The sequence below is a fragment of the Staurois parvus genome, unplaced genomic scaffold (assembly GCF_062004578.1).
Source record: "Staurois parvus isolate SC_StPar_1 unplaced genomic scaffold, SC_StPar_1.0 ptg000504l, whole genome shotgun sequence".
Lineage (NCBI taxonomy): Eukaryota > Metazoa > Chordata > Amphibia > Anura > Ranidae > Staurois > Staurois parvus.
The window spans coordinates 74,994-92,214 of record NW_028318300.1 but is presented as its reverse complement, the minus strand read 5'-3'; the positions used below and the strand labels follow the sequence as shown (position 1 = coordinate 92,214).

General features: G+C 54.0%; 1 protein-coding gene across 1 annotated transcript in view; it reads right to left on the bottom strand.

The window, feature by feature from the left end:
• Window positions 1-17,221, bottom strand: part of LOC149451941 (regulatory-associated protein of mTOR-like) — a gene marked incomplete at its 5' end in the record, with an annotated part of 132,827 nt that overhangs the window by 53,946 nt on the left and 61,660 nt on the right. The window contains one exon of the mRNA XM_089689949.1: window positions 12,472-12,630. Coding sequence (XP_089546075.1) covers window positions 12,472-12,630 — 159 coding nt within the window. The remainder of the gene's footprint in view (window positions 1-12,471; window positions 12,631-17,221) is intronic.

Here is a 17,221-nt window from a genome sequence, read left to right as displayed (position 1 = left end):
ATTGTGGGTGTGATTGCTTCATTCTGAACACAGGTACATCCCTGGTTATAAGAGGGTGTGAACATTTATGCAACCACATTATTTTAGTTTTTTACATTTACTCCCCCCTAAAATATTTCAGTTTGTTGTTCAGCCGAGTTGTACAGTTTATCGGTCACATTAAAGGTGGAAAAAGTTCTGAAATTATTTATCTGTCTCATTTTTTTTAACATCACAAAAACCTGACATTTTACCCGGGGGGGGGGGGGGGGTGTAGACTTTTTATATTTTGTACCTCATTACCCAGTGGGACTTCTGTCTGCACTCTCCTTCCTCTGCTATCTGCACGACTCACTTCTGACAGTCCTCTTACACCAGCCCCCCCAGCACACAGCATGTGACTGACAGCCTCAGCTGTGCATATTACCCTATGAGACTGCATAGAGAGAGGGGGGGTTTCCTTTTCCTCCACTCTGGTCTCAGATTACACTCAGCTCTCCTTTCTATGCTATGCAGTGTGAGGTCAGATCCCTACACCCTGTCTTCTGGAGCTGTGAAAAAGGCCTTTGATCTAAGCTATAGAGAAGAGATGGCTGCAGATAAATAGGTACAACATATGTAGGAGGATTGGTTTCATTTCTGTGTATGGCTTAAAGTGCTGGTGATGTGGAGGGTTTACAACCTCTTCAAAAGGATGAAGGATCCAGAAAGCAGGAAGTGAATAAATGTTATGGAGTGGCACAAATCTACCTTTATTGGTCTTTTGTAATGCGCCATGAAAACCTCCCTCCCCTCCCCCCCCCACCGACACTGGACCGAGGCCGCCGTCTGCCGACCAACCTGCCGAGCCGACACTGACTTACAGTAAGCAGTACAAAGTGAAAAACATTTTTAGTATCCCCGGTGGCCCTTAAATCTGGGACCCCCAGCAGTGGTCCCCCCTGGAATCTGGGGTCCCCCAGCAGTGGTCCCCCCTGGAATCTGGGGTCCCCCAGCAGTGGTCCCCCCTGGAATCTGGGGCCACTGGCAGGGGTCCCCCCTGGAATCTGGGGTCCCCCAGCAGTGGTCTCCCCTGGAATCTGGGGTCCCCCAGCAGTGGTCCCCCCTGGAATCTGGGGTCCCCCAGCAGTGGTCCCCCCTGGAATCTGGGGTCCCCCAGCAGTGGTCCCCCCTGGAATCTAGGGCCACTGGCAGGGGTCCCCCCTGGAATCTAGGGCCACTGGCAGGGGTCCCCCCTGGAATCTGGGGTCCCGCAGCAGTGGTCCCCCCTGGAATCTGGGGCCACTGGCAGGGGTCCCCCCTGGAATCTGGGCTCCCGCAGCAGTGGTCTCCCCTGGAATCTGGGGTCCCCCAGCAGTGGTCCCCCCTGGAATCTGGGGTCCCCCAGCAGTGGTCCCCCCTGGAATCTGCCCCGAGCACTTGCTACAATGCACTACAGGTCAGTTTAGAGGTGACACAACACCTGAACCTACACAGGACAATCTCAGAGCCATTTATTCAATCTTCTATTCATAACTCTCAGCAGAACAGACCACAGCGACTGATATCCGCGACACGGATCTGACTGCAGGACACGTCTCCAGATGTACACTGCGACACGGATCTGACTGCAGGACACGTCTCCCAATGTACACCGCGACACGGATCTGACTGCAGGACACGTCCCCCGATGTACAACGCGACACGGATCTGACTGCAGGACACGTCTCCAGATGTACACCGCGACACGGATCTGACTGCAGGACACGTCTCCAGATGTACACCGCGACACGGATCTGACTGCAGGACACGTCTCCCAATGTACACCGCGACACGGATCTGACTGCAGGACACATCCCCCGATGTACAACGCGACACGGATCTGACTGCAGGACACGTCTCCAGATGTACACCGCGACACGGATCTGACTGCAGGACACGTCTCCAGATGTACACCACGACACGGATCTGACTGCAGGACACGTCTCCAGATGTACACCACGACACGGATCTGACTGCAGGACACGTCTCCAGATGTACACCGCGACACGGATCTGACTGCAGGACACGTCTCCCGATGTACACCGCGACACGGATCTGACTGCAGGACACGTCTCCAGATGTACACCGCGACACGGATCTGACTGCAGGACACGTCTCCCGATGTACACCACGACACGGATCTGACTGCAGGACACGTCTCCCGATGTACACCGCGACACGGATCTGACTGCAGGACACGTCTCCAGATGTACACCGCGACACGGATCTGACTGCAGGACACGTCTCCAGATGTACACCACGACACGGATCTGACTGCAGGACACGTCTCCAAATGTACACCACGACACGGATCTGACTGCAGGACACGTCTCCCGATGTACACCGCGACAAGGATCTGACTGCAGGACACGTCTCCCGATGTACACCGCGACACGGATCTGACTGCAGGACACATCCCCCGATGTACACCGCGACACGGATCTGACTGCAGGACACGTCTCCCGATGTACACCGCGACACGGATCTGACTGCAGGACACGTCTCCCGATGTACACCGCGACACTGATCTGACTGCAGGACACATCCCCCGATGTACACCGCGACACGGATCTGACTGCAGGACACATCCCCCGATGTACACCGCGACACGGATCTGACTGCAGGACACGTCTCCCGATGTACACCGCGACACGGATCTGACTGCAGGACACGTCTCCCGATGTACACCGCGACACGGATCTGACTGCAGGACACATCCCCCGATGTACACCGCGACACGGATCTGACTGCAGGACACATCCCCCGATGTACACCGCAACACGGATCTGACTGCAGGACACATCCCCCGATGTACACCGCGACACAAATCTGACTGCAGGACACATCCCCCGATGTACACCGCGACACGGATCTGACTGCAGGACACATCCCCCGATGTACACCGCGACACGGATCTGACTGCAGGACACATCCCCCGATGTACACCGCGACAAGGATCTGACTGCAGGACACGTCTCCCGATGTACACCGCGACACGGATCTGACTGCAGGACACGTCTCCAGATGTACACCGCGACACGGATCTGACTGCAGGACACATCCCCCGATGTACACCGCGATACGGATCTGACTGCAGGACACGTCTCCCGATGTACACCGCGACACGGATCTGACTGCAGGACACGTCTCCCGATGTACACCGCGACAAGGATCTGACTGCAGGACACGTCTCCCGATGTACACCGCGACACGGATCTGACTGCAGGACACGTCTCCCGATGTACACCGCGACACGGATCTGACTGCAGGACACATCCCCCGATGTACACCGCGACACGGATCTGACTGCAGGACACATCCCCCGATGTACACCGCGACACGGATCTGACTGCAGGACACATCCCCCGATGTACACCGCGACACGGATCTGACTGCAGGACACATCCCCCGATGTACACCGCGACACAAATCTGACTGCAGGACACATCCCCCGATGTACACCGCGACACGGATCTGACTGCAGGACACATCCCCCGATGTACAACGCGACATGGATCTGACTGCAGGACACATCCCCCGATGTACACCGCGACACGGATCTGACTGCAGGACACATCCCCCGATGTACACCGCGACACGGATCTGACTGCAGGACACGTCTCCCGATGTACACCGCGACACGGATCTGACTGCAGGACACGTCTCCCGATGTACACCGCGACACGGATCTGACTGCAGGACACGTCTCCCGATGTACACCGCGACACGGATCTGACTGCAGGACACGTCTCCCGATGTACACCGCGACACGGATCTGACTGCAGGACACGTCTCCCGATGTACACCGCGACACGGATCTGACTGCAGGACACGTCTCCCGATGTACACCGCGACAAGGATCTGACTGCAGGACACGTCTCCAGATGTACACCGCGACACGGATCTGACTGCAGGACACGTCTCCAGATGTACTCCGCGACACGGATCTGACTGCAGGACACTTCTCCCGATGTACACCGCGACACGGATCTGACTGCAGGACACATCCCCCGATGTACACCGCGACACGGATCTGACTGCAGGACACATCTCCCGATGTACACCGCGACACGGATCTGACTGCAGGACACGTCTCCAGATGTACACCGTGACACGGGTCTGACTGCAGGACACGTCTCCCGATGTACACCGCGACACGGATCTGACTGCAGGACACGTCTCCCGATGTACACCGCGACACGGATCTGACTGCAGGACACGTCTCCCGATGTACACCGCGACACGGATCTGACTGCAGGACACGTCTCCCGATGTACACCGCGACACGGATCTGACTGCAGGACACGTCTCCCGATGTACACCGCGACACGGATCTGACTGCAGGACACGTCTCCCGATGTACTCCGCGACACGGATCTGACTGCAGGACACTTCTCCCGATGTACACCGCGACACGGATCTGACTGCAGGACACATCCCCCGATGTACACCGCAACACGGATCTGACTGCAGGACACATCCCCCGATGTACACCGCGACACGGATCTGACTGCAGGACACATCCCCCGATGTACACCGCGACACGGATCTGACTGCAGGACACGTCTCCAGATGTACACCGTGACACGGGTCTGACTGCAGGACACATCTCCCGATGTACACCGCGACACGGATCTGACTGCAGGACACGTCTCCCGATGTACACCGCAACACGGATCTGACTGCAGGACACGTCTCCCGATGTACACCGCGACAAGGATCTGACTGCAGGACACGTCTCCCGATGTACACCGCGACACGGATCTGACTGCAGGACACATCCCCCGATGTACACCGCGACACGGATCTGACTGCAGGACACATCCCCCGATGTACAACGCGACACGGATCTGAGTGCAGGACACATCCCCCGATGTACACCGCGACACGGATCTGACTGCAGGACACATCCCCCGATGTACACCGCGACACGGATCTGACTGCAGGACACGTCTCCCGATGTACACCGCGACACGGATCTGACTGCAGGACACGTCTCCCGATGTACACCGCGACACGGATCTGACTGCAGGACACGTCTCCCGATGTACACCGCGACACGGATCTGACTGCAGGACACGTCTCCCGATGTACACCGCGACACGGATCTGACTGCAGGACACGTCTCCCGATGTACACCGCGACAAGGATCTGACTGCAGGACACGTCTCCCGATGTACACCGCGACACGGATCTGACTGCAGGACACATCCCCCGATGTACACCGCGACACGGATCTGACTGCAGGACACGTCTCCAGATGTACACCGCGACACGGATCTGACTGCAGGACACGTCTCCAGATGTACACCGCGACACGGATCTGACTGCAGGACACGTCTCCAGATGTACTCCGCGACACGGATCTGACTGCAGGACACTTCTCCCGATGTACACCGCGACACAGATCTGACTGCAGGACACATCCCCCGATGTACACCGCAACACGGATCTGACTGCAGGACACATCCCCCGATGTACACCGCGACACGGATCTGACTGCAGGACACGTCTCCCGATGTACACCGCGACACGGATCTGACTGCAGGACACGTCTCCCGATGTACACCGCGACAAGGATCTGACTGCAGGACACGTCTCCCGATGTACACCGCGACACGGATCTGACTGCAGGACACATCCCCCGATGTACACCGCGACACGGATCTGACTGCAGGACACGTCTCCAGATGTACACCGCGACACGGATCTGACTGCAGGACACGTCTCCAGATGTACACCGCGACACGGATCTGACTGCAGGACACGTCTCCAGATGTACTCCGCGACACGGATCTGACTGCAGGACACTTCTCCCGATGTACACCGCGACACGGATCTGACTGCAGGACACATCCCCCGATGTACACCGCAACACGGATCTGACTGCAGGACACATCCCCCGATGTACACCGCGACACGGATCTGACTGCAGGACACGTCTCTCGATGTACACCGCGACACGGATCTGACTGCAGGACACGTCTCCCGATGTACACCGCGACACGGATCTGACTGCAGGACACGTCTCCCGATGTACACCGCGACACGGATCTGACTGCAGGACACGTCTCCCGATGTACACCGCGACAAGGATCTGACTGCAGGACACGTCTCCAGATGTACACCGCGACACGGATCTGACTGCAGGACACGTCTCCAGATGTACTCCGCGACACGGATCTGACTGCAGGACACTTCTCCCGATGTACACCGCGACACGGATCTGACTGCAGGACACATCCCCCGATGTACACCGCAACACGGATCTGACTGCAGGACACATCCCCCGATGTACACCGCGACACGGATCTGACTGCAGGACACATCCCCCGATGTACACCGCGACACGGATCTGACTGCAGGACACGTCTCCAGATGTACACCGTGACACGGGTCTGACTGCAGGACACGTCTCCCGATGTACACCGCGACACGGATCTGACTGCAGGACACGTCTCCCGATGTACACCGCAACACGGATCTGACTGCAGGACACGTCTCCCGATGTACACCGCGACAAGGATCTGACTGCAGGACACGTCTCCCGATGTACACCGCGACACGGATCTGACTGCAGGACACATCCCCCGATGTACACCGCGACACGGATCTGACTGCAGGACACATCCCCCGATGTACAACGCGACACGGATCTGAGTGCAGGACACATCCCCCGATGTACACCGCGACACGGATCTGACTGCAGGACACATCCCCCGATGTACACCGCGACACGGATCTGACTGCAGGACACGTCTCCCGATGTACACCGCGACACGGATCTGACTGCAGGACACGTCTCCCGATGTACACCGCGACACGGATCTGACTGCAGGACACGTCTCCCGATGTACACCGCGACACGGATCTGACTGCAGGACACGTCTCCCGATGTACACCGCGACACGGATCTGACTGCAGGACACGTCTCCCGATGTACACCGCGACACGGATCTGACTGCAGGACACGTCTCCCGATGTACACCGCGACAAGGATCTGACTGCAGGACACGTCTCCCGATGTACACCGCGACACGGATCTGACTGCAGGACACATCCCCCGATGTACACCGCGACACGGATCTGACTGCAGGACACGTCTCCAGATGTACACCGCGACACGGATCTGACTGCAGGACACGTCTCCAGATGTACACCGCGACACGGATCTGACTGCAGGACACGTCTCCAGATGTACTCCGCGACACGGATCTGACTGCAGGACACTTCTCCCGATGTACACCGCGACACAGATCTGACTGCAGGACACATCCCCCGATGTACACCGCAACACGGATCTGACTGCAGGACACATCCCCCGATGTACACCGCGACACGGATCTGACTGCAGGACACGTCTCCCGATGTACACCGCGACACGGATCTGACTGCAGGACACGTCTCCCGATGTACACCGCGACAAGGATCTGACTGCAGGACACGTCTCCCGATGTACACCGCGACACGGATCTGACTGCAGGACACATCCCCCGATGTACACCGCGACACGGATCTGACTGCAGGACACGTCTCCAGATGTACACCGCGACACGGATCTGACTGCAGGACACGTCTCCAGATGTACACCGCGACACGGATCTGACTGCAGGACACGTCTCCAGATGTACACCGCGACACGGATCTGACTGCAGGACACGTCTCCAGATGTACTCCGCGACACGGATCTGACTGCAGGACACTTCTCCCGATGTACACCGCGACACGGATCTGACTGCAGGACACATCCCCCGATGTACACCGCAACACGGATCTGACTGCAGGACACATCCCCCGATGTACACCGCGACACGGATCTGACTGCAGGACACGTCTCTCGATGTACACCGTGACACGGATCTGACTGCAGGACACGTCTCCCGATGTACACCGCGACACGGATCTGACTGCAGGACACGTCTCCCGATGTACACCGCGACAAGGATCTGACTGCAGGACACGTCTCCCGATGTACACCGCGACACGGATCTGACTGCAGGACACATCCCCCGATGTACACCGCGACACGGATCTGACTGCAGGACACGTCTCCAGATGTACACCGCGACACGGATCTGACTGCAGGACACGTCTCCAGATGTACTCCGCGACACGGATCTGACTGCAGGACACTTCTCCCGATGTACACCGCGACACGGATCTGACTGCAGGACACTTCTCCCGATGTACACCGCGACACGGATCTGACTGCAGGACACATCCCCCGATGTACACCGCAACACGGATCTGACTGCAGGACACATCCCCCGATGTACACCGCAACACGGATCTGACTGCAGGACACATCCCCCGATGTACACCGCGACACGGATCTGACTGCAGGACACGTCTCCCGATGTACACCGCGACACGGATCTGACTGCAGGACACGTCTCCCGATGTACACCGCGACACGGATCTGACTGCAGGACACGTCTCCCGATGTACACCGCGACACGGATCTGACTGCAGGACACGTCTCCCGATGTACACCGCGACACGGATCTGACTGCAGGACACGTCTCCCGATGTACACCGCGACACGGATCTGACTGCAGGACACGTCTCCCGATGTACACCGCGACACGGATCTGACTGCAGGACACGTCTCCAGATGTACACCGCGACACGGATCTGACTGCAGGACACATCCCCCGATGTACACCGCGACACGGATCTGACTGCAGGACACGTCTCCCGATGTACACCGCGACACGGATCTGACTGCAGGACACGTCTCCCGATGTACACTGCGACACGGATCTGACTGCAGGACACGTCTCCCGATGTACACCGCGACACGGATCTGACTGCAGGACACGTCTCCCGATGTACACCGCGACACGGATCTGACTGCAGGACACGTCTCCCGATGTACACCGCGACACGGATCTGACTGCAGGACACGTCTCCCGATGTACACCGCGACACGGATCTGACTGCAGGACACGTCTCCCGATGTACACTGCGACACGGATCTGACTGCAGGACACGTCTCCCGATGTACACCGCGACACGGATCTGACTGCAGGACACGTCTCCCGATGTACACCGCGACACGGATCTGACTGCAGGACACGTCTCCAGATGTACACTGCGACACGGATCTGACTGCAGGACACGTCTCCCGATGTACACTGCGACATGGACAGGAGATGGTTAACACCGTCCTCGCTCAGATCTCTGGCATCTGATTAAAATCCTGATGAAACGGAGAGATGAAGGCAGGTGTTCCAGCTCTCATTAATGAAAGGAGCGGATGTGGTTGGGCGCCCGGCTCCCACACACGGGTACAAGGTCTGCCAAAAACCCCTCGCACCGCGCTGGCCTGGGAATCCTTCATTATTAATGACTTCACAGATGCTGCAGACACATGAGAAACAATCGGCACTAGATCAACGCCTGCTGCGTCTTCACCCAAAACAGGCGGTGGAGCGGCCATATTGTTATGGAAGCTGAGATGCCTGAGCCCCATTCAGTATGATCAGCCTGCGACCGGTAACTATCACTACTTATCTGCAGACCAAAATGATCTTTACATCGTCTTAAGGACAGACGTTTATTTGATCGAGACTCTTCATAAAACCTTCTGAATGTATTATTTGTTTTTAATATTAGAATTGTAACTGACAATCGCAGTATTAAACAGCAATACTGTCACCGTCAGAGTGCTGCAGCATCAAATGAAGCAACTCGGCTGCCTGCAGGGAGTCTGTTGTGTTGTTATGTCCATTCCAGGTAAAGAAAAACGGTTACATCCCTTAAATTAAAGAATCAAACTATTTAACAAACAATTGGGATTTTATGTCGCCAAACCCAAAAGCAATAAAGTTGTATAAAAACTTCAATGTTTAATAAATACATTAAAAACAGTGTGCATATATAATGAAGGCATGGTGCTGGGTGATGAGCGGCTACATGCTTTCATAGAGTACACAAACCCCAAAGACGGACATAAACCCCAACGACGGACACAAACCCCAACGACGGACACACAAGCCCCAACGAGGGACACACAAACCCCAACGACGGACACACAAACCCCAACGAGGGACACACAAGCCCCAACGATGGACACACAAACCCCAACGAGGGACACACAAGCCCCAACGATGGACACACAAACCCCAACGACGGACACACAAACCCCAACGATGGACACAAACCCCAACGATGGACACACAAACCCCAACGAGGGACACACAAACCCCAACGACGGACACACAAACCCCAACGATGGACACAAACCCCAACGATGGACACACAAACCCCAACGACGTACACACAAGCCCCAACAACGGACACAAACCCCAACGACGGACACAAACCCCAACGACGGACACAAACCCCAACGACGTACACACAAGCCCCAACAACGGACACAAACCCCAACAACGGACATAAACCCCAACAATGGACACAAACCCCAACGACGGACATAAACCCCAACGACGGACACACAAGCCCCAACGACGGACACACAAACCCCAACGATGGACACAAACCCCAACGATGGACACACAAACCCCAACGACGTACACACAAGCCCCAACAACGGACACAAACCCCAACGACGGACACAAACCCCAACGACGGACACAAACCCCAACGACGGACACAAACCCCAACGACGTACACACAAGCCCCAACAATGGACACAAACCCCAACGACGGACATAAACCCCAACGATGGACACACAAACCCCAACGACGGACACACAAACCCCAACGACGGACATAAACCCCAACAATGGACACAAACCCCAACGAGGGACACACAAACCCCAACGATGGACACACAAGCCCCAACGAGGGACACACAAGCCCCAACGAGGGACACACAAGCCCCAACGATGGACACACAAGCCCCAACGATGGACACACAAGCCCCAACGATGGACACACAAACCCCAACGATGGACACACAAGCCCCAACGATGGACACACAAACCCCAACGATGTACACAAACCCCAACGACGTACACGCAAACCCCAACGACGTACACGCAAACCCCAACGACGTACACGCAAACCCCAACGACGTACACGCAAACCCCAACGACGGACACGCAAACCCCAACGACGGACACGCAAACCCCAACGACGGACACGCAAACCCCAACGACGGACACGCAAACCCCAACGACGGACACGCAAACCCCAACGACGGACACGCAAACCCCAACGATGGACACGCAAACCCCAACGATGGACACAAACCCCAACGATGGACACACAAACCCCAACGACGTACACACAAACCCCAACGACGTTCACACAAACCCCAACAACGTGGACACAAACCCCAACGACGTGGACACAAACCCCAACGACGTGGACACAAACCCCAACGACGTGGACACAAACCCCAACGACGGACACACAAACCCCAACGATGGACACACAAACCCCAACGCGTTTCAATTCTCCGTATGAGTCTTCATCAGGGTGGAATATCGCAGTGGTTATATAAGACCATCAACCAATAGAGAATCCGTGTTTCCAAGGATGGAATTTCCGTGGACTGTACTGTTCGAGCACAAGAGGCCCTCAAGAGCTTCCCAATTTACTTGGCCTCAAGGGAGAAGGAAAAACACTAAACCCCGAAATGGAGAACTCTATCCCTTCCATGGATTCCCCACAGATGAGGGCATATGGAATCTGCCGCAATATATATTCAGAACCATCCATAAAGGGACCACCCAGTTGGAATATTAAGGTTTAAAAGATATGGGACTTTTCAGGTTCCTAGATATACAATATTACAGAGAGCTTCAAAATGTCCGATTGGCCAAGAAGGTCTCCGCCTCACTAAGAAAATGTGCTTCATCCCAAAGACAGAGCAATGTGCGGCTTCACAGGGGTGTCCATCCTCAAGGGCCGGCCCTGAGTGGTAATCGTTATCAGCGGTGGGAATAAGCGAGTCAGTCCTCCCAAAATGGACATTTTAGTGTTTGGTGATACTGGACAGGTAAACCCCCCGACAGCTGCTTCTATGTCTAAGGGGTTCCACTAGTGAGATCTCTACACTGAATTCTGAGGCCTGCAGTCCTGCTGGGCTCATTAGGAAGAGCGCACATCATTCCTGCCGGATATTTCATTTATTTTATAGATGTTTGGATGAAGTAACAGCTGAAACACACAACGGTGGGAAGGAAAATCCAAAATTCCAGGGAGGACAGGAACAGGGATGGGAATTAGGAAAGGAAGATCTCAATATTGGAAGTATCAATGGTAGATATGAAGCTTGGGGATGGCTCAGGTCACCAAACTCCACCAACAATAAAACCGCCTTTATGTGAACGGACCCTATATTCCTGCTAATCTCAGAATGTGTGAGAAATTATTGTACATTCACTGACTCTGGTGATGAGGTGGTGGATTAGGTGGATTTCTGATTTCTGTTCTAGATCAGCCATCATGATGTCCTTTTTCTAGAAAGGAAAGTCCAGTGAATACAGCACTACGCACCTTATTGAAGACCCATATCTCTCCATTGACGGTGGGTCGTGGGACTCCGTGTCCATTATAGTGGAAAAGCACTCTCTCTTCCTTTGCGTTTCTCCTGAGGGATGTGCAGAGTTTCTTCACCTCATCTACAGTGGGGTCCAGGCTTTGCTTGTAGCGGGCCTGACAAACAAAAGAAAAACAATGCGGTTATTGAGACTGAAGAACATTCCAGGTACTGCTCTGGGGTTCTGATTTCTTGGAACTGGTACGAGAGATCCCATGACAATCTTCCAGATGTAAGCAAAGTTGGACCTGGATAAAAACTAACTCTGACATAATCGGTATCAAAGTCTACAGATTACCTTGTTAGGGATCTAAAGGGTTCAAACCAAACTCAGAACTTCAGAGCTAGGAGTTGAAGCACAAAGATTTCACCAACAGAAAGGACTAGAAAAGATAAAAAGAGAGGGAAGATTCAACTCTCCATCATCTGCTAGAAGCATCAACCAAACCAGATATTTCATAGCAGATAGAAAATACGTTCTTTGTAGGGGGTCGGAAACTTGACCTGTAGGAGGGGGTGGAACATGCTCTTTGTAGGGGGTCGGAAACTTGGCCTGTAGGAGGGGGTGGAACATGCTCTTTGTAGGGGGTCAGACACTTGACCTGTAGGATGGGGTGGAACATGCTCTTTGTAGGGGGTTGGACACTTGACCTGTAGGAGGGAGTGGAATATGCTCTTTGTAGGGGGTTGGACACTTGACCTGTAGGAGGGTGTGGATCATGCTCTTTGTAGGGGGTTGGACACTTGACCTGTAGGAGGGTGTGGATCATGCTCTTTGTAGGGGGTCGGACACTTGACCTGTAGGACGGGGTGGAATATGCTCTTTGTAGGGGGACGGACACTTGACCTGTAGGAGGGAGTGGAATATGCTCTTTGTAGGGGGTCAGACACTTGGCCTGAAGGAGGGGGTGGAACATGCTCTTTGTAGGGGGACGGACACTTGACCTGTAGGAAGGAGTGGAACATGCTCTTTGTAGGGGTCGGACACTTGACCTGTAGGACAGGGTGGAATATGCTGTTTGTAGGGGGACGGACACTTGACCTGTAGGACGGGGTGGAACATGCTCTTTGTAGGGGGACGGACGCTTGACCTGTAGGAGGGAGTGGAATATGCTCTTTGTAGGGGGACGGACACTTGACCTGTAGGACGGGGTGGAATATGCTCTTTGTAGGGGGACGGACACTTGACCTGTAGGACGGGGTGGAACATGCTCTTTGTAGGGGGACGGACACTTGACCTGTAGGACGGGGTGGAACATGCTCTTTGTAGGGGGACGGACACTTGACCTGTAGGAGGGAGTGGAATATGCTCTTTGTAGGGGGACGGACACTTGACCTGTAGGACGGGGTGGAACATGCTCTTTGTAGGGGGACGGACACTTGACCTGTAGGAGGGAGTGGAACATGCTCTTTGTAGGAGGACGGACACTTGACCTGTAGGATGGGGTGGAATATGCTCTTTGTAGGGGGTCGGACACTTGACCTGTAGGACGGGGTGGAACATGCTCTTTGTAGGGGGACGGACACTTGACCTGTAGGACGGTGTGGAACATGCTCTTTGTAGGGGGTCGGACACTTGACCTGTAGGACGGGGTGGAATATGCTCTTTGTAGGGGGACGGACACTTGACCTGTAGGACGGGGTGGAACATGCTCTTTGTAGGGGGACGGACACTTGACCTGTAGGACGGGGTGGAACATGCTCTTTGTAGGGGGACGGACACTTGACCTGTAGGACGGGGTGGAACATGCTCTTTGTAGGGGGACGGACACTTGACCTGTAGGACGGTGTGGAACATGCTCTTTGTAGGGGGTCGGACACTTGACCTGTAGGACGGGGTGGAATATGCTCTTTGTAGGGGGACGGACACTTGACCTGTAGGACGGGGTGGAACATGCTCTTTGTAGGGGGACGGACACTTGACCTGTAGGACGGGGTGGAACATGCTCTTTGTAGGGGGACGGACACTTGACCTGTAGGACGGGATGGAACATGCTCTTTGTAGGGGGACGGAAACTTGACCTGTAGGACGGTGTGGAACATGCTCTTTGTAGGGGGTCGGACACTTGACCTGTAGGACGGGGTGGAATATGCTCTTTGTAGGGGGACGGACACTTGACCTGTAGGACGGGGTGGAACATGCTCTTTGTAGGGGGACGGACACTTGACCTGTAGGACGGGGTGGAACATGCTCTTTGTAGGGGGACGGAAACTTGACCTGTAGGACGGGGTGGAACATGCTCTTTGGCGGGGGACGGACACTTGACCTGTAGGACGGGGTGGAACATGCTCTTTGTAGGGGGACGGAAACTTGACCTGTAGGACGGGGTGGAACATGCTCTTTGGCGGGCAGTGGTCAGGTTCTCCTCTCTCTAAAAGGAAACAGTTTCCTGAAACAAAAGCTTTGCTGATGATGAAGTGACCCGTATTATAGGCCCATCCCCCACATCGGGAGCCCAGTGGAGGATCCGCGTATAAAATGTTATTGAGTAACTGAATGAACAGTCAGCGGCGCCCACTCCCCTCATTTGCTGCTACGTGTGAAGATGGAATGCAATATCCCTCCGGATCAAAGTCATTACAGAAACTGCGCTTTACAAATTAAAAGAAAGAAAAAAAGTAAAAGGCGGAAGCCAATCCGAGGTGTCTGAGGGCCACGCCGAGCGCAACAGCCGCCTCCCTACTGAGCTAAAGGAGAACTCCGGCAAATGAGCCATTACAGCTGAACACCAGGCCAACAGCTAAATACATTCACATACACATACATGCTCCATACACATAACATGCACATACATGTTCCATACACATACCATGCACATACATGCTCCATACACATACATGTTCCATACACATACAATGCACATACATGTTCCATACACATAACATGCACATACATGTTCCATACACATACAATGCACATACATGTTCCATACACATACATGTACCATACACATAGCATACACGTACCATGCACATACCATACACATACATGTTCCATACACATACATCTACCATGCACATACCATACACATACATGCTCCATACACATACCATGCACATACATGTTCCATACACATACATGTACCATACACATAGCATACACGTACCATACACATACATGTTCCATACACATACATCTACCATGCACATACCATACACATACATGCTCCATACACATACCATGCACATACATGTTTCATACACATACATGTACCATACACGTTTTATACACATACATGTACCATACACATAGCATACACGTACCATGCACATACCACACACATACATGTTCCATACACATACATCTACCATGCACATACCATACACATACATGCTCCATACACATACACGTACCATGCACATACATGTTCCATACACATACCATGCACATACATGTTCCATACACATACCATGCACATACATGTACCATACACATACCATACGTGTACCATACAGATACCATACCATACAGATACCACACATGTACCATACCACGCACATACAGTGCAGGAAATGTGTAATTGCCCCCCCCCGATGCTGAATGTTCGCCCCTCACACAGAAATGATCGGTCTAACAATGGAATGTTCACCCCTCACACAGAAATGATCGGTCTAACAATGGAATGTTCGCCCCTCACACAGAAATGATCGGTCTAACAATGGAATGTTCGCCCCTCACACAGAAATGATCGGTCTAACAATGGAATGTTCGCCCCTCACACAGAAATGATCGGTCTAACAATGGAATGTTTGCCCCTCACACGGAAACAATCGGTCTAACAATGGAATGTTCGCCCCTCACACAGAAATGATCGGTCTAACAATGGAATGTTCGCCCCTCACACGGAAACGATCGGTCTAACAATGGAATGTTCGCCCCTCACACAGAAACGATCGGTCCAACAATGGAATGTTCGCCCCTCACACAGAAATGATCGGTCTAACAATGGAATGTTCGCCCCTCACACAGAAATGATCGGTCTAACAATGGAATGTTCGCCCCTCACACAGAAACGATCGGTCTAACAATGGAATGTTCGGTGTAACACTGAGAGACAGAATACAACAACAAATTCAGCAGAAATGCGTCTAACAAATGATGACGGATCTGCATGTTCATGAGGGAAAGAAGGATTGGATCCCCTTCACAAAACATGACTTAGTACTTGGTGGCCAATCCCTTGTTGGCCATCACAGAGGTCAGACGTTTCCTGGAGTTGGCCCCCAGGTTCGCACACATCTCAGGAGGGATTTTGGCGCACTCCTCTTGGCAGATCCTCTCCAAGTCATTAAGGTTTGGTGGCTGACGTTTGGCAACTCGAACTTTCAGCTCCTCCACAGATTGTCAATCGGATGAAGGTGTGGAGACTGGCTAGGCCACTCCAGGACCTTAATGTGCTTCTTCTTGAGCCGCTCCTTTGTTGCCTTGGCCGTGTGTTTTGGGTCATTGTCATGCTGGAACATGACCGGATTGGATCTGGATTGGTTCCCAAGGCTTGTCGTTGGTTGGAGGCAGAACTCTCCTACCTTTGCGGTTCTTGCACCCCTCATATGACCAGGCCGGTGCATTTCCCATTGTGACCACCTGCCTGGTGTATCGCTCTGGCACTCTTACACGGGTCATCGCAGACACTTCCACTGCATGTGTGTTTTTTGTTATTTAAGAGATGGAGGGTGCAGGCAGCATTTTGGGGTCTGCTCTGATGT